Source organism: Tamandua tetradactyla, chromosome 2, assembly GCF_023851605.1.
Source record: "Tamandua tetradactyla isolate mTamTet1 chromosome 2, mTamTet1.pri, whole genome shotgun sequence".
Taxonomy (NCBI): Eukaryota; Metazoa; Chordata; class Mammalia; order Pilosa; family Myrmecophagidae; genus Tamandua; species Tamandua tetradactyla.
In genome coordinates this window covers 197,033,953-197,060,778 of record NC_135328.1, presented here as the reverse complement: position 1 = coordinate 197,060,778, position 26,826 = coordinate 197,033,953, and the positions used below count along the sequence as shown (strand labels likewise).

The window sequence follows — 26,826 nt, the reverse complement described above, 5'->3', positions numbered from 1 at the left end:
AAATGGTAAAAAAATCATAAAGAGTGGAAAGGAGTGATATTGAAAGTTTTAAAACATTGTATGGTGGATATTGCTGCTGCACTATCCCTGTAGGATAACATATTTAAAATCATTGCATCAAAATAAGATATATTTGAAATGTAATGCTCCATTACATAAAAAAGAAAATATAAAAGAAAGTAAATATTTGCTGAATTAAAATTATCTCGAAGGGTTTATTCCCTTTTTGGTAGTATTTGATATAGCAAATATATATATATATATATATTTTTTTTTTTTGAGTACCAAATTCATACCAGGCACTATGCTAGAAACAACAATACAAAGTTGAACAAGTCATGGCCTTTATCCTTTGCTTTTAGAGATCTTGCAATCTTTTAGATTGGGAGAACAGCACATAAGTAAATTGTTTCAATTTAGTGTAGTAAATGCTGTGACAAAAGAATGTACAAGGTACTCCATAGAAAATTAAATGAGTTGATAAGACACCAGATATGTTAAGTACTGTTTTTGTTTGCTAAGGCTTCCAGGGTGCAATTCAGCAGAGATGGATTGGCTTTTATAAAGGGGATTTATTTAGTTACAAATGTACAGTTCCTCAGAGAAGAAGCAGCTAGCTTTCATCTGGATTTCTCGGCCACTTGGAAAGACACACAGCAACATCTGTTGACCTTCTTTCCTGTCTTCTGGGTTCAAATGGATTTTTCTGTGGCATTTCCCTGCTGCATATCTGAACTGAGTTGTGCTGTGCTGTGCTGGTCTACTCTCTCTCTCTTCTGACAATTCCTTTTAAGCCTCCAGCTAACTAAATTAAAAGTCACACATTGTGGGAAGGTACTCCCCTTAGCCCACTACAGGTATAATCAGCCATAGGTGAAATTCACATTCTGATGATATAAGTCCACAGCAACAGAACAACTGGGTACCATCACCTGGCCACGTTAACACCTGAATCTCACTACTATAGTGTCCACTATCACCTTAGACCATACTTAAACTTTAAAATAGAAAAGAACAGATATATTTTTCACAATCTCTTAAAACAATTACAGACATATTTTTTCACCTATCAATGCTCATCTGTTCTGCATACAATGCACTAAATTTTTCCATATATGAAATTCATTTCATCACAATATCACAAAAGCCTTAAACCATTTCAGTAACAATACAAATACAGTACCAACTCCAGAACTCTAGTTAAAGACATGGTCTCTCTAAAGTCAGTATTCTCCTCTGGCTGTGGACTTGTGAGTTTAGAGCAAATTATGTGCTTCCAGCATACAAAGATGAGTCATAGAATAAATGATCCCATTGCCATAGAGAGAAATTGGAAGGAAAACAGGGTTCACCTTCCTTCCTGTCTGGAATGGAATATTTTAGAGTCCATATTTCTACCAACAGTTTCTTCAAAGCAATCTAGGCTTTCTCTTTCAAGTTCCTCACAATTCTTCCAGAATCCTCCCCTTATCTATTTAAAAAGCCATTCTGACAGTTTTGCTATTTGCAAATGCAGCAGCACCCCATTCCTCTGGTACCAAAATCTGTTTTTGTTTGCTGAGGCTGCCAGAATGCAATACTAGAGATGGATTGGCTTTTATAAAGGGAATTTATTTAGTTAAATTTAAAGTTCCTTGGAACAAAGGCAGCTAGCTTTCATCTGGGTTTCTTGTTGCCAGGGAAGGAACACAGTGATATCTGCTGGCCTTCTGGGTTCAAACGGCTTTTACTGGTGTGTTTCCCTTCTGCATCTCCAAATGCCTGGGTCTAAGCTCTGAGCTGAAAGTTGTGCTGGGCTATGCTGGGCTTCTCTCTCTCTTCTGACTCTTCCTTTTAAGCCTGCAGCTAATTAAATTAAATATCACTCATTGCAGAAGGCACTCACTTTAGCCTACTGCAGATGTAATCCTCCATAGATGAAATTTACATGCTAATGATTTAAGTCCACAGCAACAAAGCAACTGAACTTCATCACCTGGCGTGGTTGATACCTGAACCTAAGTACTATAAGTAGGCTACCAGTTATTAATTGAGTTTAGAGTGCATTTGACAAATTATTCTTAGTAGGGTGAAAAAAGAGCTCTGAGCTTGAATTCTGTTACTGCCCAACTTCTTAACAGTTGTGTGATCTTAAGCAAGTAATTTTGCTTCTTTTTTAAAAAACACCTTTAGTGTTAAATCTTCACACACATACATTCCATGCATGGTGTACAATGAATGGCTCACAATATTATCACATTGTTGTGTATTCATCACTATTTTAGAACATTTGCATCACTCCAAAGTAAAGAAATAAAAAGGAAAAAAAAACCTCATACATACCCTACTCCATTCTCCTCTCACTGACCACTAGTATTTCCATCTACCCAATTTATTTTACCCATTGTCCCTCGTATTATTTATTACTTTGCTTCTTTTGAAGTTAAGTTTAGTGTATCTAAAAATGGTGAAAATATTACAGGGATGTGAAGAAAATTTCAAAGTATTATAAAAGCATTTGAAAACCACAATGCCCTATTTATAGAGATATAAAATGATATTATTAATATAGGTCCCAAGTAAATGTTACTACTTACTTTAAGAAATTGCATAGAATAAAAATTAAATAATGATCACATGATTGGAAATCTGTTTTGGTAAGGATATTATGAGAATTGTGAAGCCTTTTTTATTAATTTAAACCTCTATTGCTGTAATATATATACACACAAAATATCCCATTTTAACCACATTCATGTGTATGATTTAGTGGTCTTAATTATATTCACAATGTTGTGCTGCCGTGTCTGCCATCTAACACCAAGGCTCCTTCATGACCTCAAACAGAAACTCTATACCTAATAAGCAAAAACTTACCATTCCTGCTCCCACATCCCCTGGTAACCTCTGATCTACATTCTATCCCTATAAATGTGTTTATTCTAGATATTTTATATCAGTGGAATCATAAAATATTTTTCTTTTTGTTTCTGGCTTACTTCACTCAACATAATGATTCATGTTGTATCATGTATCAGAACTTCATTCCTTTTTATGGCTGAGTAATATTCCATTGTATGTACTTTTATTTAGCCATTCATCTGTTGATGGACACTTGGGATATTTCCATTTTTGGCTATTGTGAATAATACTGTGATGACCATTGGTGTACACGTATCTGTTTGAACACTGTTTTCAATTCAATTTCAATTTTACATATATACAAAGAAGTGGAATCGCCAGATTACATGGTCATTCTATGTTTAACTTTTGGAGGAGTCTGCCAAACTATTTTCCACAGTGACTGTACCACTTTACCTTCCTACCAACAATGTGCAAGAGTTCTAATTTCTCTGTGTCCTCACTAGCACTTGTTATTTTCCATATTTAAAAAACTAGTCTTCCTAGTGGGTGTGAAGTAATGTGTAATTATGCTTTTGACTTGAATTCTCTGATGGATAATGATGTTGAGCACCTTTTCATGTGCTTATTGTCTGTTTGCATATCTTCTTTGGAGAAATGTTTAGTCAAGTCCCTTGCTCACTTTTTAACTGATTGTTGTCTTCTTGTTGAATAATAGCAATTCTTCATATATTCTAGATATTAAACCTTTATCAGATATATGATCTGCAACTATTTTCTCCCATTCTGTATTTGATTTTGTTTTTAATCTCACCTTATTTCACAGCTGCAGAAAAATGAGATAATATGTACATATAAAATATGTGATTATTATGGGTTTGTTTTTCCAGACTGACATCTACAGACACCATTCCTAAAAGCAAATTTCTTGCTTTGGGATCCAAATTTCGGTACAGCGGTCGGACTCAGGCTCAGACCCGGCAAGCTAGTGCTCTGATTGACAGGCCTGCTCCACACTTTGAACGTACAGCGAGCAAACGAGCATCCCGGAGCCTGGATGGAGGTTTGTATTGAGTATTAATGATTTCTTATTATCCTAACTTGTTAGGGAGAGATAAAGGAAGTACAGTTACCAAAAGAGAACTAAATTTTAAAATCTCAGTGAAAACTTGAAATGGATTTTACTAATTGTCTAATTCAGCGGTGTTATTTTAAGAAAGGTAAAACAGGTTCAGAGAGGGTAGTGACTAGATCAGGGTTCCACAGCTAGATAGTGGTGGATCGAGCTGCGTTATTAGTTAAAATTCAGTCACTCTACCATAGTCAGAACTTCTAAAGCCTTCTTCAGCATTTTCAAAGTTATTTTCTAGTAGGAAGGATGAAAAGAGTCTGCCTCACTAAACAGCGATCATTTAAAAATCAATTTAGGCCTGGTGTCACATGGCAATAATAGAGAAAAAGCAATCCCTTTATTGGAGCCCTCACATTCTATTTAAATAAAATATTTAAATGAATATATAATAACAGTTAAATGAACTGAACTCATGCATGATGTTAAATATTTTATTTCAACTTATTTTATTTATTTTCCTAAATTTTATTTATTTAAAGTACAGAGGAAATAAACAATTTTCATGATTGTATATATTGACAGTTGAGAAGTTGGTAACCAAAATAGATCATTATCAATCACATTTATTAAGGACCCACCAGTGTACAACCCTATGCTATCACCTATGAAAGGAACAAAAGTGTTACTTTGTCTTTATAGACTACCGAAGTCTGGGGTTCTAGAATTAGACCTGGTTTCTTCAACCCATGCACTTCTATGTTCTTGGGCAAATTGCTTAATCTCTATTTCTGTTTTCTCATTCATAAAATGAAGTTGATAATATAATATACTACCTCAAAGAATTTTCCTGAAGAATAAATAGGATGATATATGTATGGTTTTTAGTGCAATGGCTGGCACTTAATAAGTGCCCTGCAAAATGTTAGCTATAATTAAGATTTTGTTACTGTTCCAGCCGCAGCATTATTATTTTGTTTTGTATTATCTAGAACCTTGTACACATATTCTGGCTTGTTTATGTATACAGACCTCTCAGGAAATATCTATAGCATCCTACAGCAATCATAAGCACCATTTGGAAATTCTCTATTAATTCAGCAAGTATTTCTTGGTGTGGTCTGAGAAAATTTTGTAATAGAATGTAAGAGGGTTTTCTTGTGATATTCCTACCTGTTTCATGGCTTAATCATCTCTTGTGCTAGATAATGCACTAAGTGCTAATGGTATTATAGTAGTGAATAAGACATATATAGCCCTCACCCTCATTGAACTCTCAACCTAATGGGAATATGTAATACTTATAATAGTAGGGAAAACAGGGCACCATAGCAACATATATTAGATACACCTAAGTCAATTTAGAGGAATTGGGAATTGGTTAGCCACACCTGGAAAAGAAATCATCCAAGCAGTAGGACTTTTGTGCTTCCATGCTATGAGCCATGCTTCTTTCTTTTGGTGTTTCTCTGTTGTCCTGAGTTTGAAGGAACAGTTTAATAGTAACTGAATAAAACACACTACAAGCTTTGTCTTATTAAATCTTCATGAAAACACCATGAATTAGGCTCAGAGATCAAATAACTTATCTTAAGATAGTAAACCTAGTAAGCAGAAATACTTGGATTGGAATTCATGTTGGTTAGACTTTTAGATATTCATTATTACTTTATTCAGCAATTTATTATGCAATTCCTATGTGCCAGGTATTGTTCTAGAGAATACTTCTATGGACACATAAATGTGTGGAGCAAGTTGCTACATAGTGCATCATGGGAACAAAAGTTCAGGCACCACAAAACTTTCAGCAATGACCTCTTTATTACTTAAGGTTCCAAAAGAGCAAGGGAAGTGATCCCATTGTGGCCTGTCCCTGGGGAGACTGTTTGGGTCAGTGTCAGTGGATGGCAGCTCCACATACTCTGCTTCAGTTGGAGATGAGAGATCCTATACTGTTTGAATGTTGAGTACTTATACCACCAAGGGGCTGGGGCCTTGCCATGGAGAATTCCTGCTCTGATAAGCAGCTGGAACTGCTTGTTTCTGATTTGGGATTTTAGGAATGGTCAGGCCAATCCATTAGACCTAACATCCCCTTCTTCCCCCTTCCCCGCCCCAGGCTACAAAATGGAAACTACTGAAACATCTGCACACAATAGAAAAGGAGGGAGTATAAGGAAGGGTGGAGAGGTGGCCATTAGCTATGTGTGTGATTGCCCCAGCAACATGTTCTCTTCTCTCATGGGACATACTGCTAGGTATATCTGTGACTTTCCCAGCAACAGGCTGTCTCCGCTTATAAGACTTACATCCTTCAGGTGGAAACAGAAAAAAAAACCAAAACAACAATTCAGATAATGATAAGTACTATGAAGAAAATAAAACAGGGTAGTAGGATTGAGTATTTGGGGGGATAGGAGGACATTGGGGAGCAGTTTTTAGTTTGGGTGGTCTAATCTAAATTTAGAAAACTCTTGAGGTGTTTGAGCTGAACCTGAATTTTGAGAAAGAACCAATCATCCCAAAATCTGTGAGAAAAGCATTCCAGAAGAGGGTATAGCAAGTACAAAGACCAGGAAGTAGGAATGAGTTTGGCATGTTTAGATCACTGCTGACCAATAGGACTTTCTGTGCTGATGAAAATCTGTTCTGCTCTCTCGCAGTTTGGTAGCTAATAGCCACATGTGGACATATAGAACTTGAAATGAGACTATGTAACTGAGGAATTGAATTTTAATTTTAATTTAAATAGCCATACGTGGCTAGTAGCTCCTATATGCCACTGCACAGGTCTAGATCCTAGTGAACAAAGGGGAGAGGAATACAAAATGAATGTGGTCAGAGAGATAGACAAGGGTCATATTGTGTAGGGCCTGGTAAGCTACAGTAAGGAGTTTAGATTTTATTTTAATTGCAGTGGGAAGCTATTAGAGGTAGTACTATGATCTGATTTCTATTTTTAAAAGATTGCTATGACTTCTGGGTAAATACCCCACTGAAGGGGGTGTAAAAACAAAAGCAGGGAGAAGGCTGTAACAATTTAGTTGAGAGACAATGACAACTTGGACTTGAGTATTGGTAATGAAGACAGTAAAGAGGTCGGGGATACATTTTGGAGATAGGGCTGATGGAATTGCTGATTAATTAAGTGGAGAAAGAAAAGGAAAATCAAGGTTGATGCCTAGGTGTGATCATGTAGTGCAGTGGGAAACTCTGAGAGAGGAAGTGTTAGAGATATGGAAAATCAAGACTTTTATTTTGGAGATGCTTTGCCATGTACATATAACATCATCATGCATCTCCTTCCTTGTCCTGTAAGTCACCCTACGTTCAGTTTTCCTTAGATAGTAGGAGCTATTATTATTATTATTATTATTACCACAAGAGGTCTTTATTTCATTATTCCACTTTTTTTTTAAACTTCTTTTATTGAATAGTATAGCATATAAACAAAGCAAAGAAATAAAAGCAATAGTTTCAAAGCACTCTTCAACAAGTGTTTACAGGATAGGTCCCAGAGTTTGTCATGGGATACCATACGATCCTTTCATATTTTTCCTTCTAGCCACTCCAGAATATAGGAGGCTAGAGGGCTTAAATACTTTTTTCATCATCACAATCGACTTTTTTTCCCTTTATTTTTGTGAACAATAACATACATACAAAAAAGCTATAAATTCCAAAGCACAGCACCACAATTACTTGTAGAACGTATTTTAGACTTTGACATGGACTATAATTTCACAATTTTAGGTTTTTACTTGTAGCTGCTCTAAAATGCTGGAGGCTATAAGAGATACCGATTTAATGATTCAGCGTTCATAGTCATTTGTTAAGTCCTATCTTCTATGTATAATTCCACCATCACCTTTGATATTCCCATACCTCTCTTTGGGGTTATTTGGGCTATGGCAATTTAAAATTTTGATATTGGAAGGGTCTGTCGCTAATATGGGGTAGGGAGATGGAACTCTCTGATGTTCTCGAGAGGCTGGGCTAGGTTTCAGGACTTATCTGGACCAGGGACCCATGTGGAGGTTATAGGTTTCTGGAAAGTTACTCTAGTGCCTGGAACCCTTGTGGAATCTTATATATTGCCCTAGGTGTTCTTTAGGATTGGCTGGAATGGTCCTGGTTGGGTGTTGGCAGGTCATGATAGGTAGCAAGGTCTACCTGAAGCTTATGTAAGAGCCACCTCCAGAGTAGCCTCTTGACTCTTTGAACTCTCTCTGCCACTCATACTTTACTAATTATACTTCTTTTCCCCTGTTTGGTCAGGATGTAATTGTTGAACCCCTGGTGCCAGGTCTGAATTCATCCCTGGGAGTCGTCTCCCATGTCGCCAGGGAGCCTTTCATCCCTGAATGTCATGTCCCATGTAGGGGGAAAGGCATTGATATCACTTGCAGAGTTGGGCTTAGAGAGACTGAGGCCACATCTGAGCAACAACAGAGGTCCTCCAGAAGTAACTTTTAGATGTGCCTATAAGTAGTCTAAGCTTCTCCACTACCTCCATAATCTTCACAAGAGTAAGCCTCATGATCAAGGGCATGGCCTATTGAATTGGGTATCCCTAAAGTTTGACAGAGTATCAGGGGATTCCCTGATGGTAAGTTTTGTTTTTTTTTTTAACACATGGGCAGGTACCGGGAATCGAACCCGGGTCCTCGGGCTTGGCAGGCAAGCATTCTTACCTGCTGAGCCACCGTGGCCCGCCCTGTAAGTTTTAATAGTTCTATATTCTCTCTCCCCTCCCTCAAGGGACTTTGCCAATATTTTTTGATTATTTGCTTAATATACTCTAGGATGTTTCCAGGCATTACAATAATCTATGCACAATTAAAGGACCTCTTTCTTATTCTGTGCTTCCTGTGTTTCAGTTGTTCAAATGAGCTATGCAAATAGGTTGAGTTAAATTATGAACTACAGAAAATTTCAGTTCCAGATCAAATAAACCTTACTTCCATTGGCCTCAAAGAGTTTGTGTGGTTCTAAAATATAGACCCTGTCTTCATTACCCCTATGTTCTGAATTACTTTAACTCCAACCTCTTCGACTTCATTCTTATCTCTAAGTATCAGGTTATATATATAAAACAGCCTCTCAAAATTCAGAAATAATAATCACCACTCCGGACTTAATGTGTCTGCTCTAAAAGCTTACAATCTAGGACCCTGTTTTCTTATAAGCATTTTCTAAAGGTGACCATACCATTCTTGTTCTTTTGTTTCTGGCTTATTTTGTCTCACCAAATGTGCCACATGTTCATTCACATTGTTGCATGCCTCATGACATTGTTCCTTTTTGTAGCAGCACAACCTTCATTCATAAGTATACACCATTGTTCACTAATCTACTTCTCCGTCAGTGCATCCTTTAGCCACCTGCATTCATTGAGCATCATGTAGAGGGCCGAAAGTCCACAGTCCATCAAAATTCTCAATTTTAGATAATTTCATTGTTCCCAAGAGAAAGAAAACTAATAAACACACCCTCGCCAAATAGGAAATCTAAACCTCCTCTTAATTCTTGTCCCTCCCCCCATTATTTACCTCTGCTGTTGCTGTGGTAATGCTGATGGTTTCCTTTCGAGCATAGCTGATAACATGTAATAGCAGTTTTCCTCCTGTACCCTGGACTTAAACACTCTTTACACAAGAATCATATCTTTGAAGTAATTCTTAGGAGAATTCATTCATATTTCTAGTGTGAGTCAGTGGGACATGTAGGTCTATACAACCCCTTTCAATCTTGTTCATCTTCAATATGGTAATATTACTTCTAGACCCACTAGAGAATCACCTTCGTGCCTATCTATTCTCTTACATTGGAGATCAACCTCATTAGCTAACGGTTCACCCATCTCTAGCTTCTATGTATTTCTAAGTCCCCTATCTTCTGTATTATATGCCTCTGATTATACCTTTATGCTGGTCATAAAAGTGAAATCATATAGTACCTATCCTTTTGTGTCTGGCTAACTTCACTCAACATTATGTCCTCAAGATACATTCACCTTGTCATGTGCTTCAGGATGTCATTTTGTCTTACTGCTGCATAATATTCCATCGTATGTATATACCACATTTTGTTGATCCACTCTTCTGTTGATCGGCATTTGGTTTGTTCCATCTTTTGGCGATTGTGAATAATGCTGCTGTGAATATTGGTGTGCAGATGTCTGTTTGTGTCATTGCTTTCAGCTCTTCTGGGTATATACCAAGTAGTGCTATTGCAGGGTCATAGGGTAACTTGATATTTTGTTTCCTAAGGAACCGGTAAACAGTCTTCCACAGTGGCTGAACCATTCTACATTCCCACCATCAGTGCATAAGTGTCCCAGTTTCTCCACATCCTCTCCAACATTTATAGTTTCCTGTTTGTTTAATAGCAGCTATTCTTATAGGTGTGAGGTGGTATTTCATTGTAGTTTTGATCTGCATTTCTCTTATAGCTAGTGAAAATGAGCATCTCTTCATGTGCTTTTGAGCCATCTGTATTTGCTCTTCAGAAAAATTCCTATTCATGTCTTTAGCCCATTTTATAATTGGATTGTTTGTTCTTTTGTTGTTGAGTTTTATGATTTCTTTGTATATACAGGAAATCAAACCTTTGTCTGATATGTGATTTCCAAATATTTTCTCCCATTGAGTTGGCTACCTCTTCATCTTTTTGGCAAAGTCTTTTGAAGTGCAGAAGCATTTGATTTTGAGGAGTTCCCATTTATCTATTTTTTCTTTTGTTGCTTGTGCTTTGGGTGTAAAGTTTAGGAAGCTCCCTCCTATTACTAGGTCTTGAAGATGTTTCCCTACATTTTCTTCTAGAAGTTTTATGGTACTAGTTCTTATATTTAGGTGTTTGATCCACTTTGAATTAATTTTTGTGTAGGGGATAAGTTAGGGGTCCTGTTTCATTCTCTTGGCTATTGATATCCTGTTCTTCCATGCCCAATTATTGAAAAGACTATTTTATCCCAGTTCAGAGGATTTGGAGGCCTTGTCAAAAACAGTTGACCATAGATTTGGTGGTCTATTTCTGCACTCTTGAGTTGATTCCAGTGGTCAATGCTTCTGTCTTTGTGCCAGTATCATGCTGTTTTGACCACTGTGGCTTTATAATAGGTTTTAAAACCAGGGAATGTTAATATCCCAGTTTTTCCTTCTTTTCTAGGATGCTTTTTGCTATTTAAGGTCTCTTTCCTTCCCAGATGAATTTGGTAGTTAGCTTTTCCAAGTCTTCACAGTAGTTGTTGGAATTTTGATTGGTACTGTATTGAATCTGTAGATCAACTTGGGGAGAATTGACATCTTAACTATATATGTAACCTTCCTATCCATGAGCAGGGAATATCTTTCCACCTATTTAGATCTCCTTTGATTTCTTTTGGCAATGATATGTAGTTTTATGTGTACAAGTCCTTTACATCTCTAGTTAAGTTCATTCCTAAGTGTTTGATTTATTAGTTGCTATTTTGAGTGGAATTTTTTCTTTAACTGACTCCTCAGCTAGTTTATTGCTTGTGTATAGAAATGTTACTGATTTTTGCACATTAATTTTATATCCTGCCACCTTGCTGAATTTATTTATTAGCTCAAGTAACTTTGCTGTAGATTTCTCAGGATCTTCCAAGTATAGTATCATATCATCTGCAAATAATGAAGGTTTACTTCTTCCTTTCCAATTTGGGTGCCTTTTATTTCTTTGCCCTTCATGATTGCTCTAGCTAGAAATTCTGACTCAATGTCGAATAATAGTGGTGACAGTGGGCAAGCTTGTCCTGTACCTGATCTTAGGGGAAAGGCTTTCAGTCTCTCTCCATTAAGTATGATGCTGGCTGTCGGTTTTTCATATATTCCTTTTATCATGTTGAGGTAGTTACCTTTGATTCCTATCTTTTGGAGTGTTTTGATCAGAAACGGATGCTGAATTTTGTCAAATGCTTTTTCAGCATCAATCGAAATGATCATGTGATTTTTTCCCTTTTGATTTGCTGTATTACATTAATTGATTTTCTTGTGTTGAACCATCCTTGCATTCCTGGTATAAACCCCACTTGGTCATGGTGTATAATTCTTTTAATGTTGTGTTAGATTTGAGTTGCTAATATTTTATTGAGAATCTTTGCATCTATGTCCATTAGGGAGATTGGCCTGTAGTTTTCCTTTCTTATAGCATCTTTACCCGGGTTTGGTATTAAAATGATATTAGCTTCATAAAATGAGTTAGGTAGAGTTCCTTTTCCCTCAGTTTTTGGGAAAAGTTTGAAAGGATTGGTGTTAGTTCTTTCTGGAATGTTTGATAAAATTCCCCTGTGAGGCCGTCTGGCTCTAGGCTTTTTTTTTGTACGAAGATTTTTTTTTTTTTTTTTAACATGGGCAGGCACCAGGAATCGAACCCGGGTCCTCTGGCATGGCAGGCAAGCATTCTTGCCTGCTGAGCCACCATGGCCTGCCCTGTAGGAATATTTTTGATCACTGATTGAATCTCTTTACTTATGATTGGTTTATTGAGATCTGCTATTTCTTCCTGAGTCAGTGTAACTTGTTTGTGTGTCTCTAAGAATTTGTCCATTTCATCTAACTTGTCTAATTTGTTGGCATATAGTTGTTCATAGTATCCTCTTATGATTTCTTTTATTTCTTCAGGGTCTGTGATAACACACCCCTTCTCATTTCTGATTTCGTTTATTTGCATCTTCTCTCTTTTGTTCTTTGTCCATCTTGCTAGTGGCCTATCAATTTTATTGATTTTCTCAAAGAACCAACTTTTGGTTTTATTGATTCTTTCCATTGTTCTTTTGTTTTCACATTGATTTATCTCTGCTTTAATCTTTGTTATTTCTCTTCTCCTATTTGCTTTGGGGTTAGTTTGCTGTTCTTCCTCAAGTTCCTCCAGGTGTGCTGTTAAGTCCTCGAGTTTTGCTCTTTCTTGTTTTTTAGTATAGCCATTTAAGGCAATAAATTTCCCTCTCAGCACAGCCTTTGCCTCATCCCATTAGTTCTGATGAGTTGTGTTCTCATTTTCATTCATCTCCAGATAGCTTCTGATTTCTCTATCAACTTCTTCTTTGACCCACTGATTGTTTAAAAGTGTGTTATTTAACCTCCATGTATTTGTGAATGTTTGGGTGATATTATTTTTATCCTTATTTTTCGGGTGAGAAAATTGAGGTTAGGAATTTTTAGTGACTTGTTCAAGATCTCACAGATGCTAGTTGCAAAGGTAGGACAAAAATCCATGTCTGACTAATACTATATCCCTTGTTTTTTTTCCACTAAGAGGGATTTCATAGTTATATGGATAGTACGCCTGATGTATCTTTTCTTTCTGATAGGAAAAGTAACCAGAGATTCAAGTTAATGAACTTTGGTAATTTGAACAAGTTATGGTTTACTTATAGAAACCATATCTTGACTTTCTCTGTTTTTCTAGCTGTAGAAACTTCATTGTTCAATTCAGGGCTTTGAAAAAATGTTGATGTCTGTGTCTGGTTAATATTGATTAGTTATTTTATTTTATTTTTTATTTTTGATCATGATGATGAATATACAACTATGTGATGATATTGTGAATTATTGATTGCATATGTAAAATGGAAAAAAATAAAATAAAATAAACTGATTAGGTATTAGTAATTTATATTCTATACTTGTAGGAGTGGAAATCTCTAAAAATTTCCCTTCAAAAGTTTGATTCTGTAATGCTTGAGATTGTCATGTATGACAATTCTAGAGGAAGACAGTTATAGCTTTCGTGGCTTTACCATTAAAATCACAGAGTTTGGGGACTTGGAAAAACCTGTTTGAGATCATTTATTTCAGCTACGTAATTTTATAGATGTTGAACCCAAAGCCTGGCAAAGTAATCTGTTCAAACTAACATAATTTGTTAGTACAGACTTAGGAGAGAATCCATATTTTCTAATATACCATTCAGTCTTTTTTTCTTTGATATATTTCATGCTTCTCTTTCCTACTTTACATTTTGAGACTTTTTAAAAGGAAAGAATTAAGATCTTGACTGTTCCTGTTAATTAATACAGTACTTGCTGCACTGTAAGTACTCAGTAAATGTTGAAAATAAAAATTATTTTTTTTTCATATGTAGAGAGTATTGAATGTGGGTAGAAATTTATGTTCCAGACTTTTTTTCATTAATTAAAAAAAATTAACAACAAACAAACAAAACAATAAGATATCATTCCATTCTACATATATAATCAGTAATTCTTAATATTATCACATACTTGCATATTCATCATTTCTTAGATCATTTGCATCAATTTAGAAAAAGAAATAAAAAGACAACAGAAAAAGAAATAAAATGATAACAGAGGAAAAAAGTTATACATACCATACCCCTTACCCCTCGCTTTCATTTATCACTAGCATTTCAAACTAAATTTATTTTAACATTTGTTCCCCCTATTATTTATTTTTATTCCATATGTTCTACTCTTTTGTTGATATGGTGGATAAAAGGAGAATCAGACACAAGGTTTTCACATTCACAGTCACATTGTGAAAGCTATTTCATTGTTCAATCATCATCAAGAAACAGCTACTGGAACACAGCTCTACATTTTCAGGCAGTTCCCTCCAGCCTCTCCACTACATCTTGAACAATAAGGTGGTATCTACTTAATGCGTAAGAATAACCTCCAGGATAACCTCTCGACTCTGTTTGGAATCTCTCAGCCATTGACACTTAGTCTCATTTCACTCTTCCTCCTTTTGGTCGAGAAGGTTCTCTCAATCCCTTGAAGTTAATTCTCAGCTCATTGTAGGGTTTTTCTCAGTCCCTTCATGCTGAGTCTCAGCTCATTCCAGGATCTCTGTCCCACATTGCCAGGAAGGTCCACACTCCTGGAAGTCATGTCCCACGCAGAGAGGGGGAGGGTGGTGAGACTGCTCGTCATGTTGGCTGGAGGGAGAGGCCACATCTGAGCAACAAAAGAGGCTCTCTTGGGGGTGACTCTTAGGCCTAAATTTTAAGTAGACTTGACCTGTCCTTTGTGGGGTTAAGTTTCATGTGAACAAACCCCAAGACTGGGGGCTCAGCCTATAGCTTTGGTTGTCCACAGTGCTTGTGAGAATGTCAAGAATTCGAATTGGGGAGGTTGAGTTTCTCCCCGCCCTCACCATTTCCTGAAGGGGGCTTACAAATCCTTTACCCCTCACTGATCAAATCACTCTGGGATTCATCAAGGCATCACTCTGGACAAACCAACAAAATCTCATGTGCTACCTGAGATTCCAAGTACTTATGACATTCAATCAAACTATCTACATAAGTTATATTAGGAAATGCTCTAGTCAAAATATAAATTTTGTAATAAATAAACATTTTTTGCTTTAGTCTCAAATATAAGTTAACATTTTAAAATATTAATTACCCTCTATTTTCAGCACACTGCAGTAATGACATTTCTTTATTCATCCTCATGCAAAAATATTTTTAAAATTTGTACATTGTATATTTCACTATTGTTATACACTCTAGGCATTCCTAGATTATACCATCTCAATCTTTAACATCTATCTTTCTTTCTGATTTCATTTATGTCCCCAGCCCTCCTCCCTCTAACATTCTCACATGCAGCTTCATTCAGTGTTTTAACATAATTACATTACAGTTAGGTAGTATTGTGCTGTCCATTTCTGAGTTTTTGTATCCAGTCCTGTTGCACAGTCTGTATCCCTTCAGCTCCAATTACCCACTATCTTACCCTATTTCTATCTCCTGATGGTCTCTGTTACCAATGACATATTCCAAGTTTATTCACTAATGTCAGTTCATATCAGTGAGACCATACAGTATTTGTCCTTTAGTTTTTGGCTAGTCTCACTCAGCATAATGTCCTCAAGGTCCATCCATGTTGTTACATAGTTCATAAGTTTTCTGTTTGAAAGCTGCATAATATTCCATCGTATGTATATACCACAGGTTGTTTAGCCACTCGTCTGTTGATGAACATTTTGGCTGTTTCCATCTCTTTCCAATTGTAAATAATGCTGCTATAAACATTGGTGTGCAAGTGTCCGTTTGTGTCTTTGCCCTTAAGTCCTCTCAGTAGATACCTAGCAGTGGTTTTGCTGGGTCATATGGCAATTCTATATTTATCTTTTTGAGGAACCGCCAAACTGCCTTCCACAGCGGTTGCACCATTTGACATTCCCACCAACAGTGGATAAGTGTGCCTCTTTCTCCATATCCTCTCCAGCACTTGTCATTTTCTGTTTTGTTGATAATGGCTGTTCTGGTGGGTGTGAGATGACATCTCATTGTGGTTTTGATTTGCCATTCTCTAATGGCCAGGGACGTTGAGCATCTCTTCATGTGCCTTTTGGCCATTTGTATTTCCTCTTCTGAGAAGTGTCTGTTCAAGTCTTTTTCCTATTTTGTAATTGGATTGGCTGTCTTTTTGTTGTTGAGTTGGACAATCTCTTTATAAATTCTGGATACTAGACCTTTATCTGATATGTCGTTTCCAAATATTGTCTCCCACTGTGTAGGCTGTCTTTCTACTTTCTTGATGAAGTTCTTTGATGCACAGAAGTGTTTAATTTTGAGGAGCTCCCATTTATTTCTTTCTTTCTTCAGTGCTCTTGTTTTAGGTTTAAGGTCTATAAACCGCCTCCAATTATGAAATTTATAAGATATCTCCCTACATTTTCCTCTGTTTTATGGTCTTAGACCTAATGTTTAGATCTTTGATCCATTTTGAGTTAACTTTTGTATAGGGTGTGAGATACCGGTCCTCTTTCATTCTTTTGCATATGGATATCCAGTTCTCTAGGCACCATTTATTGAAGAGACTGTTCTGTCCCAGGTGAGTTGGCTTGACTGCCTTATCAAAGATCAAATGTCCATAGATGAGAGGGTCTATATCTGAGCACTCTATTCAATTCCATTGGTCAATATATCTATCTTTATGCCAGTACCATGCTGTTTTGACCACTGTGGCTTCATAATATGCCTTAAAGTCAGACAGTGTGAGACCTCCAGCTTTGTTTTTTTTCTTCAAGATACTTTTAGCAATTCGGGGCACCCTGCCCTTCCAGATAAATTTGCTTATTGGTTTTTCTATTTTTCAAAAGTAAGTTGTTAGGATTTTGATTGGTATTGCGTTGAATCTGTAAATCAATTTAGGTAGAATTGACATCTTAACTATCTTTAGTCTTCCCATCCATGAACACGGTATGCCCTTCCATCTATTTAGGTCTTCTGTGATTTCTTTTAACAGTTTCTTATAGTTTTCTTTGTATAGGTCTTTTGTCTCTTTAGTTAAATTTACTCCTAAGTATTTTATTCTTTTAGTTGCAATTGCAAATGGAATTCGTTTCATGATTTCCTCCTCAGATTTTTCTTACTAGTGTATAGAAACACTGCAGATTTTTGAATGTTGTTCTTGTAACCTACCACTTTGCTGTACTCATTTATTAGTTCTAGTAGTTTTGCTGTGGATTTTTCCGGGTTTTCGACGTATAGTATCATATCATCTGCAAACAGTGATAGTTTTACTTCTTCCTTTCCAATTTTGATGCCTTGTATTTCTTTTTCTTGTCTAATTGCTCTGGCTAGAACTTCGAACACAATGTTGAATAACAGTGGTGATAGTGGACATCCTTGTCTTGTTCCTGATCTTAGGGGGAAAGTTTTCAATTTTTCCCCATTGAGGATGATATTAGCTGTGGGTTTTTCATATATTCCCTTTATCATTTTAAGGAAGTTCCCTTGAATTCCTATCCTTTGAAGTGTTTTTAGCAGTAAAGGATGTTGAATTTTGTCAAATGCCTTCTCTGCTTCAATTGAGATGATCATGTGATTTTTCTGCTTTGATTTGTTGATATGTTGTATTACATTAATTGATTTTCTTCTGTTGAACCATCCTTGCATACCTGGGATGAATCCTACTTGGTCATGATGTATAATTCTTTTAATGTGTTGCTGTATTCGGTTTGCTAGAATTTTGTTGAGGATTTTTGCATCTATATTCATTAGAGAGATTGGTCTGTAATTTTCTTTTTTTGTAATATCTTTGCCTGGTTTTGGTGTGAGGGTGATGTCGGCTTCATAGAATGAACTAGGTAGCTTTCCCTCCACTTCAGTTTTTTTGAAGAGTTTGAGCAGGGTTGGTACTAATTCTTTCTGGAATGTTTGGTAGAATTCACATGTGAAGCTGTTTAGTCCTGGACTTTTCTTTTTGGGAAGCTTTTTAATGACTGATCAATTTCTTTACTTGTGATTGGTTTGTTGAGGTCATCTATTTCTTTTTGAGTCAAATCGTTCATGCCTTTCTAGGAACTTGTCCATTTCATCTACATTGTTGTATTTATTAGTATAAAGTTGTTCATAGTATCCTGTTATTTCCTCCTTTATTTCTGTGGGGCCGGTGGTTATGTCTCCTCTTCCATTTCTGATCTTATTTATTTGCGTCCTCTCTCTTCTTCTTTTTGTCAATTTTGCTAAGGGCCCATCAATCTTATTGATTTTCTCATAGAGCCAACTTCTCGTTTTATTGGTTTTCTCAATTGTTTTCATGTTCTCAATTTCATTTATTTCTGCTCTAATCTTTGTTATTTCTTTCCTTTTTCTTGCTTTGGGGTTGGTTTGCTGTTCTTTCTCCAGTTCTTCCAAATAGACAGTTAATTCCTGAATTTTTGCCCTTTCTTCTTTTTTGATATAGGCATTTAGGGCAATAAATTTCCCTCTTAGCACTGCCTTTGCTGCATCCCATAAGTTTTGATATGTTGTATTTTCATTTTCATTTGCCTCGAGATATTTACTGATTTCTCTTGTAATTTATTCCTTGACCCACTGGTTGTTTAAGGGTGTGTTGTTGAGCCTCCACATATTTGTGAATTTTCTGGCGCTCTACCGATTATTGATTTCCAACTTCATTCCTTTATGATCTGAGAAAGTGTTGTGTATGATTTCAGTCTTTTTAAATTTGTTGAGACTTGCTTTGTGACTCAGCATATGGTCTATGTTTGAGAATGATCCATGATCACTTGAGAAAAAGGTGTATCCTGCTGTTGTGGGATGTAATGTCCTGTAAATGTCTGTTAGGTGTAGCTCATTTATTATAATATTCAAATTCTCTGTTTCTTTATTGATCCTTTGTCTATATGTTCTGTCCATTGATGAGAGTGGGGAATTGAAGTCTCCAACTATTATGGTAGATGTGCCTATTTCCCTTTTCAGTGTTTGCAGTATTTGCCTCACGTATTTTGTGGCATTCTGGTTCGGTGCATAAATATTTATGATTGTTATGTCTTCATGTTGAATTGCTCCTTTTATTAGTACATAGTATCCTTCTTTGTCTCTTTTAACTGTTTTACGTTTGGAGTATAATTTGTTGGATATTAGTATAGCTACTCCTGTTCTTTTCTGGTTGTTATTTGCATGGAATATCTTTTCCTAACCTTTCACTTTCAACCTATGTTTATCTTTGGGTCTAAGATGTGTTTCCTCTAGACAGCATATAGAAGGATCCTGTTTTTAATCCATTCTGCCAGTCTATGTCTTTTGATTGGGGAGTTCAATCCATTAACATTTAGTGTTATTACTGTATAGGTAGTACTTTCTTTTACCATTTTGCCTTTTGTGTTTTATGTATCATATCTAATTTTCCTTCTTTCTACACTCTTCTCCACACCTCTCTCTTCTGTCTTTTCGTATCTGTCTCTAGTGTTCCCTTTAGTATTTCTTGCAGAGCTGGTCTCTTGGTCACAAATTCTCTCAGTGATTTTTTGTCTGAAAATGTTTTAATTTCTCCCTCATTTTTGAAGGACAATTTTGCTGGGTATAGAATTCTGGGTTGGCAGCTTTTCTCTTTTAGTAATTTAAATATATCATCCCACTGTCTTCTCGCCTTCATGGTTTCTGCTGAGAAATCTACACATTGTCTTATTGGGTTTCCCTTGTATGTGATGGATTGCTTTTCTCTTGCTGCTTTCAAGATCCTCTCTTTCTCTTTGACCTCTGACATTCTGACTAGTAAGTGTCTTGGAGAATGTCTATTTGGATCTATTCTCTTTGGGTTGCACTGTACTTCTTGGATCTGTAATTTTAGGTCTTTCATAAGAGTTGGGAAATTTTCAGTGATAATTTCTTCCATTAGTTTTTCTCCTCCTTTTCCCTTCTCTTCTCCTTCCGGGACACCCACAACACGTATATTTGTGTGCTTCATATTATCATTCAATTTCCTGCGTCCCTCCTCATATTTTTCCATTCTTTTCCCTGTAGTTTCTGCTTCTTTTTGGATTTCAGATGTTCCATCCTCCAGTTCACTAATCCTAACCTCTGTCTCTTGAAATCTACCATTGTAGGTTTCCATGGTTTTTTTCATCTCTTCTACTGTGTCTTTCATTCCCATAAGTTCTGTGATTTGTTTTTTCAGACTTTCCATTTCTTTTTTTGTTCATTCCTTGCCTTCTTCATATCCTCCCTCAATTCATTGATTTGGTTTTTGATGAGATTTTCATGTCTGTTCGTATATTCTGAATTAATTGTTTCAGCTCCTGTATCTCATTTGAACTATTGGTTTGTTCCTTTGACTGGACCATATCTTCAGTTTTCCTGGTGTTATTTGTTATTTTTTGCTGGCATCTATACATTTAATTACCTTAATTAGTTTATTCTGGAGATTGCTTTCACTTCTCTTACCTAGGGTTTTCTTGCTAGATGAGTTTGTTGTCTATCTGTTCTTTGACCTTCAGTTCAGCTTTTTCTGGACCTCTAGCTTAGGTTTTGTTTAACAGAGGATAATTTTTCCGTTCTTGTTTCTTGTCCTACTTGTAAGGTGCCTTTTCCCTCCCCACCCTTAGGAAGGTCTACATAGGTAATATAGACTCCAGCCAGGTTTTCCCCGAGTAAACTGGCTTCCTATCAGGGGAAGGAGTCACCTGCATCAGTTTTCCCTGAGGGTGAGACCCAGCAGGTTAAAAGACTTTCCTGTGAAGTCTCTGGGCTCTGTTTTTCTTATCCTGCCCAGTATGTGGTGCTTGTTTGCCTGCGGGTCCCACCAGCAAAAGATGTTGTGGCATCTTTAAGTTTGGAAGACTCTCCCTGCTGGGGGCGTGGTGGAGACAGAGGAGAGGTTGTAGGCTAGTTTTAACGGCTTTAAACTGCCAAGCCCTAGGTTCTGAATTCCTTGAGAGAGGGATTCCACCTGAGTTGGGCTTCACCCCTCCCCTGGGGAAGGCACAAGTGGGAGACAGCCCTGAAAGCAGTCTGTTTCTGCCTATGCCTGGGGCAGGTGCGGCCTGAGCAGTCTCACCGCTGAATCCAGAGGCAGCCAAGCCTCTGTAGAGACAGCCACAAAAACCTCCATTTCATCCCTTTTCCTCTTTTTTGGTTAGCCCAATAAGCGGCCTCCACCTTGACCAGGTTCGCCTGATTGGGAGCCTATTTTTAGTAGTCAGATTTTGTTAATTAATGCCACAATTGGTGTTTGGTTGGACTCAGGCCCTGCTACTGTTAGAGTGTCTTTCCTTTCCCTCTGGGAAGCCGCCTGTGGGGGAGGGCCGCTGTGGCTTGGGGAACTCACGGTTCTGGGGAGACTTGCAGCCGGTCCAGCTGGTCCAGACTAGGGCACGCTCTGTGTCCGGTCACTGTCATGGCTCTGGGGACTGTTCTGTACTGTTTCTGGTTATTTAGTAGTTGTTCTGGAGGATAAACTAAAACGCGCACCTTGCTAAGCCGCCATTTTGGCCTCTCCTGTGCCAGTATTCTGATTTACATTAGTCCTATCCAGATCAGCTTCATTCATATCTCTAGTTGAAGTCTGATCCGTTTTTCAACTTTTTAAACAGTTCCTGTGTGGGGTAGTGCTGACTTTCATAGCTTCAGAGCACTAACTCTGAGTCTCAGGCATCACATAAATACCCAAAGTTTCTGGGAATGACCAGGTTATATACAAACAGCTCTGTATCTCAGAATTTAGAAATAATAATTACAACTCCTGAATACACGTGACTGCTGTAAGAGCTTACAATCTAGGACCCTTTACAATAGGCCCCAACCTGATAACTCATGCTCTCAATTTAAATTCACCTAGGTTATATATTATAGTTAATCCATATGAGTGAGGCATAATAATATTTGTCTTTTTGTTTTTGAAATTTCATTCAACATACAATCCTTAAGGTTCATTTACCTAGTTGCATGCCCCACAACTTCACTCCTTCTTGTGGCTGGTCAGTAGTCCATTGTATGTATACCCCACAGTTCCCCCTTCTTCTGTCATTGTACCCTTAGGCCACCTCCATCCATTGTGAATCCTGAGCACTGCCACCATTGCACACTACACCAGTGTGCAAATATCCATTCGTGTCCCCACACTCAGTTCCTCCAGGTATATACTGAGCAACGAGGTTGCAGGATTATATAGCAACCCGACCCCTTGTCTCCTGTAAACCACCACACTGCCATCCGAGTGGATTTACCTCTCAGTTTCCCTAATGACAGTGAATAGGTACATCTCTTTGTCCACATTTTCTCTAGTACTTGTTTCTGTCTGTTCATTTAAAAAGTTTTATCCACTCATCATACAATCCAATCTAAGTAAATAGACATACCTTCACCACCATAATCTATATGAAGACATTTCCTTTTCTGCCACAAAGAATCCAAACCCCTCCCCCTTGCCCCCACCTGTTGACATTTAGTTTTGGCATAATGTGTCTTGGCTATTTTTGACCCTTGGCATTTCCTCATATATTTAAGAATCAGCTTGTCAGTTTCCATCCAAATAACTATTCTTATGCAAACTCTTCCAGAGAACAGAAAAAGAGGAAATTCTTCTCAACCCTTTTTACGAGGCCAGCATAAATTTGGTACTAAAACCTGATCACATTATAAGAGGAAAATTACAGGAATATCTCTCTTATGAAAATAGTTCCAAAAATCCTGAAATGTCCTTAAAAGAAAGACATACTGTGACCAAATTGGATTTACTCCAAAAAATGTAAAGTGGGTTTAACAATTGGAAACTGATTCTTGTTTTAGCTCTGTTTGGAAGAATTCACAAATTAAGCCATCTGGGCTTAAAGATTTCTTTGTGGGAAGGTTTTCCTTACTGATTCAATTTCTTTACTAGATAAAGAACTATTAAGTGGTATTAATTCTTGTTTCAGTTTTGGTAAGTTGTGTTTTCTAGGAAATACCCATTTAATCTAAATTTTCACATTTATTGGCATAAAGTTGGCATAATATCCACTTACTATCTTTTTAATATCTTTAAATTATAGCAATAGTCCCTTTCTGCTTTCCTTATATTGGTAATTTATGTCTTTTTTTTTTCCTTAAACGGTCTTGCTAGATTTTAATAATTTTTCAAAGAACCGACTTTCAGTTTTCTTGTTTTTTCCTTTTATACGTTTTAAAATTTAATTCATTCCACCTCATATCTTTAGTATTTTTTTCTACTTTTATTGAACTGATTTTTCTAATTTCTTGAAATGGATGCCCACCAGTGTTCATTAGTTCATACAGAGTAACTCAAGTTACACAGCTAGTTAGTGAGCTATTAGTGACAAAATTAGAAGTATAATCTAGGACTTTTCTCCCGGACCAGTGCTATTTATTCACCACCATGATGACTTCTTTTTTGTAGAAGGGGGAGAATAAAATATATTAATGGTCAGTATTTATTGAACACTTAGTATGTTTTAGGCACTGATATAGCACTTTATATATATTATCCGTTTTTTTTTAACAGAGCAGGCACCAGCAAACAAACACAGATCTCGGGCATTGCTACGGATCTCTGCTACGGAGCCACCATTACCCACCTTATATTATCTTTTAAACAACTGAATTGCACATACACTAAAACAAATGTTTTATACAGTTTTGTTTTCAAATGCCTTCTGTTTCTCTGTGTGCTATCTTATCTTCTCAGTATAAGAACTGGGGAATGGAAACATTTTTTCTCTCTTTTTCCTAGATTTCTATCTGTCCTCCTTATAAAGAGATTTTTCCTTATTCAGGGTCCTGTTTCTTTTTAGATTAATATAATCCTCTAAGCTAGAGATAGTATATTAGGGAAACAGTTATAAGAATTGCTTTATAAGGAACCTCATTTGAATAATACAAATGAGCATTCCCTTTCTCATTCTTTGATGTCTGCTGCTCAGAGCATCCACTTTACCAACTGGAGACCTAAAACTAGTTTAGATCCCATTTTATATGGTAGAATGATAAATCGTAAGGATAACTAATAATGACGACAAGAATTTTTCAGCTTACATTTTTGTTTCACTTTTTGCTTTTCAAGTCATGCCTATATATTCCTATTTAATACCACAAAGAAACACTTAGGAATTCTTGTTTTACTCACAAGGAAACTAGGGCAAGAAAATTAAAAATTTATGTTATTTACTATCATCACACAACTAACTAGGTAATACATTCATTCTGTGAGTAGGGTTTGTAGTGATTCTCCCCAGGGGAGTACATCCCTATCATCTTTGGAGTTTTAAAGGAAAACTCATGTCTAGGCATCATTCTTAGATATTCTGACTCATATGTCTGAGGTGGACCTGAGCATTGGCTGGGCTTTTCTATTTATTTTTCAAGATCCACAGATGGTTCATGTGGACCCTCTGGTAATGGGACCACTGGATACATTGCATACCTGTTGTATGCCAGGAATTACACTAGAAAGTAACTGAGCTAGACTAGAATTTAAGGCTCCTTTTAATCAGAATGATGGTTTTGAGTGTTACTCTTTACTGCTCTATCATATAACTGTCTAAGTTTTGGCTGTTGTCAACCAAGAGCAATATAATACTGATGTTTAATGTGTCCGTAAGGTTGTTACCACCAGCACTCTTCTTTAAGTAGACCTTTAGAAATGAGAGATAATGAATTTTTAAACTTAAGTGTCCTCTATATACACCAAAATCTTATAAAAGCTAACAAATGAATTAATAAAAGTAAAGAGCCCAAAACATCTTAATCACTACCCACAACCCAGGGAGTATACTAAAAAAGCATTGAATTATATACAGTAAATGGATGAATTGTCATATATGAATTATACATCAATATAACTGTTTTTTTTTAAACAATATAATTGCTACCATGATTCTCTGTCATCCATGTTTGCAGTTTTCTTATTGAGAACAGAAATTTTGCGGTTCTTCAGGGCTCCCAGGTGCTAGCTTTCACTTGAATTGCACGACAATGTACACATAATTAATTTTTGCCCAACATATTCTTGAAATGATGTTAACCCAGAACCAGAGGAATTTAAGAACTTAGGTACAACATTAAAAGTTATTAATATTGGACTTCCGGAGAAGATGGCAGCTTAGTAAGACGCGCGGGTCTTAGTTCCTCCTCCAGAACAGCAACTAAAGAAACAGAAACAATACGAAACAGCTCCTGGAGCCATGACAGAGACCAAAAAGACAGCGTACCCCATTCTGGAACGGCTGAATGGGCAGGGAGAATCCGCTGCGGTGAGATACCCGAGGGGCGCACGCTTTCCCGGGCCGGGGCGGCTGGCGACTGGGGTCCCTTCCACACACGTGGCTTCCCGGTCTGACTGGGAACGTTAGATAGCGGGGCCCTCCCGCCACGCTTGGCATCTCAGGCCAGCTGGGCAATTTGGACCGGCACTCCCCCAAGCCGCGGTGGCCGGCGACCCCCCCTCCATGCGCGGTTTCCCAGGCCGACTGCGAGATTCGGATTGGCAAGTTAAAGGAGCCACAGCATCTTTTACTGGTGGGACCCGCAGACAGACGAGCACCACGAGCGCCACCTACTGGGCAGGAAAAGAAAAACAGAGCCCAGAGATTTCACAGAAAAACCTTTCAACCAGCCGGGTCCCACACCCAGGGAAATCTGATCAAATGCCCAGACACCAGCAGAAAATAACGAATCACGCTTGGAAAATTGAAGATATGGCCCAGTCAAAGGAACAAACCAATAGTTCAAATGAGATACAGGAGCTGAGACAACTAATGCTGAATATACGAACAGAAATGGAAACCTCTTCAAAAACCAAATCAATAAATTGAGGGAGGACATGAAGAAGACATGGGCTGAACAAAAAGAAGAAATAGAAAATCTGAAAAAACAAATCACAGAACTTATGGGAGTGAAGGACAAAGTAGAAAAGATGGAAAAAACAATGGATACCTACAATGGTAGATTTAAAGAGACAGAAGCTACAATTAGTGAACTGGAGGATGGAACATCTGAATTCCAAAACGAAACAGAAACTATAGGGAAAAGAATGGAAAAACTTGAGCAGGGGATCAGGGAACTGAATGACAATATGAAGCGCACAAATATACGTGTTGTGGGTGTCCCAGAAGGAGAAGAGAAGGGAAAAGGAGGAGAAAAACTAATGGAAGAAATTATCACTGAAAATTTCCCAACTCTTATGAAAGACCTAAATTTACAGATCCAAGAAGTGCAGCGCACCCAAAGAGAATAGACCCAAATAGGCGTTCTCCAAGACACTTACTAGTCAGAATGTCAGAGGTCAAAGAGAAAGAGAGGATCTTGAAAGCAGCAAGAGAAAAACAATCCATCACATACAAGGGAAACCCAGTAAGACTATGTGTAGATTTCTCAGCAGAAACCATGGAAGCTAGAAGATAGTGGGATGATATATTTAAATTGCTAAAAGAGAAAAACTGCCAACCAAGACTTCTATATCCAGCAAAATTGTCCTTCAAAAATGAAGGAGAAATTAAAACATTTATAGACAAAAAGTCACTGAGAGAATTTGTGACCAAGAGTCCAGCTCTGCAAGAAATACTAAAGGGAGCACTAGAGTCAGATATGAAAAGACAGAAGAGAGAGGTATGGAGTAAAGTGTAGAAAGAAGGAAAATCAGATATGATATATATAATACAAAAGCCAAAATGGTAGAGGAAAATATTATCCAAACA

General features: G+C 37.1%; 1 protein-coding gene across 19 annotated transcripts in view; it reads left to right on the top strand.

Moving 5' to 3' along the window:
* Positions 1-26,826, top strand: part of EPB41 (erythrocyte membrane protein band 4.1) — a 318,202-nt gene that overhangs the window by 231,031 nt on the left and 60,345 nt on the right. For all 19 annotated transcript variants that reach the window (XM_077150561.1, XM_077150570.1, XM_077150557.1 and 16 more), the window contains one exon: positions 3,732-3,904. In XM_077150561.1, the coding sequence (XP_077006676.1) occupies positions 3,732-3,904 (173 nt within the window). The remainder of the gene's footprint in view (positions 1-3,731; positions 3,905-26,826) is intronic.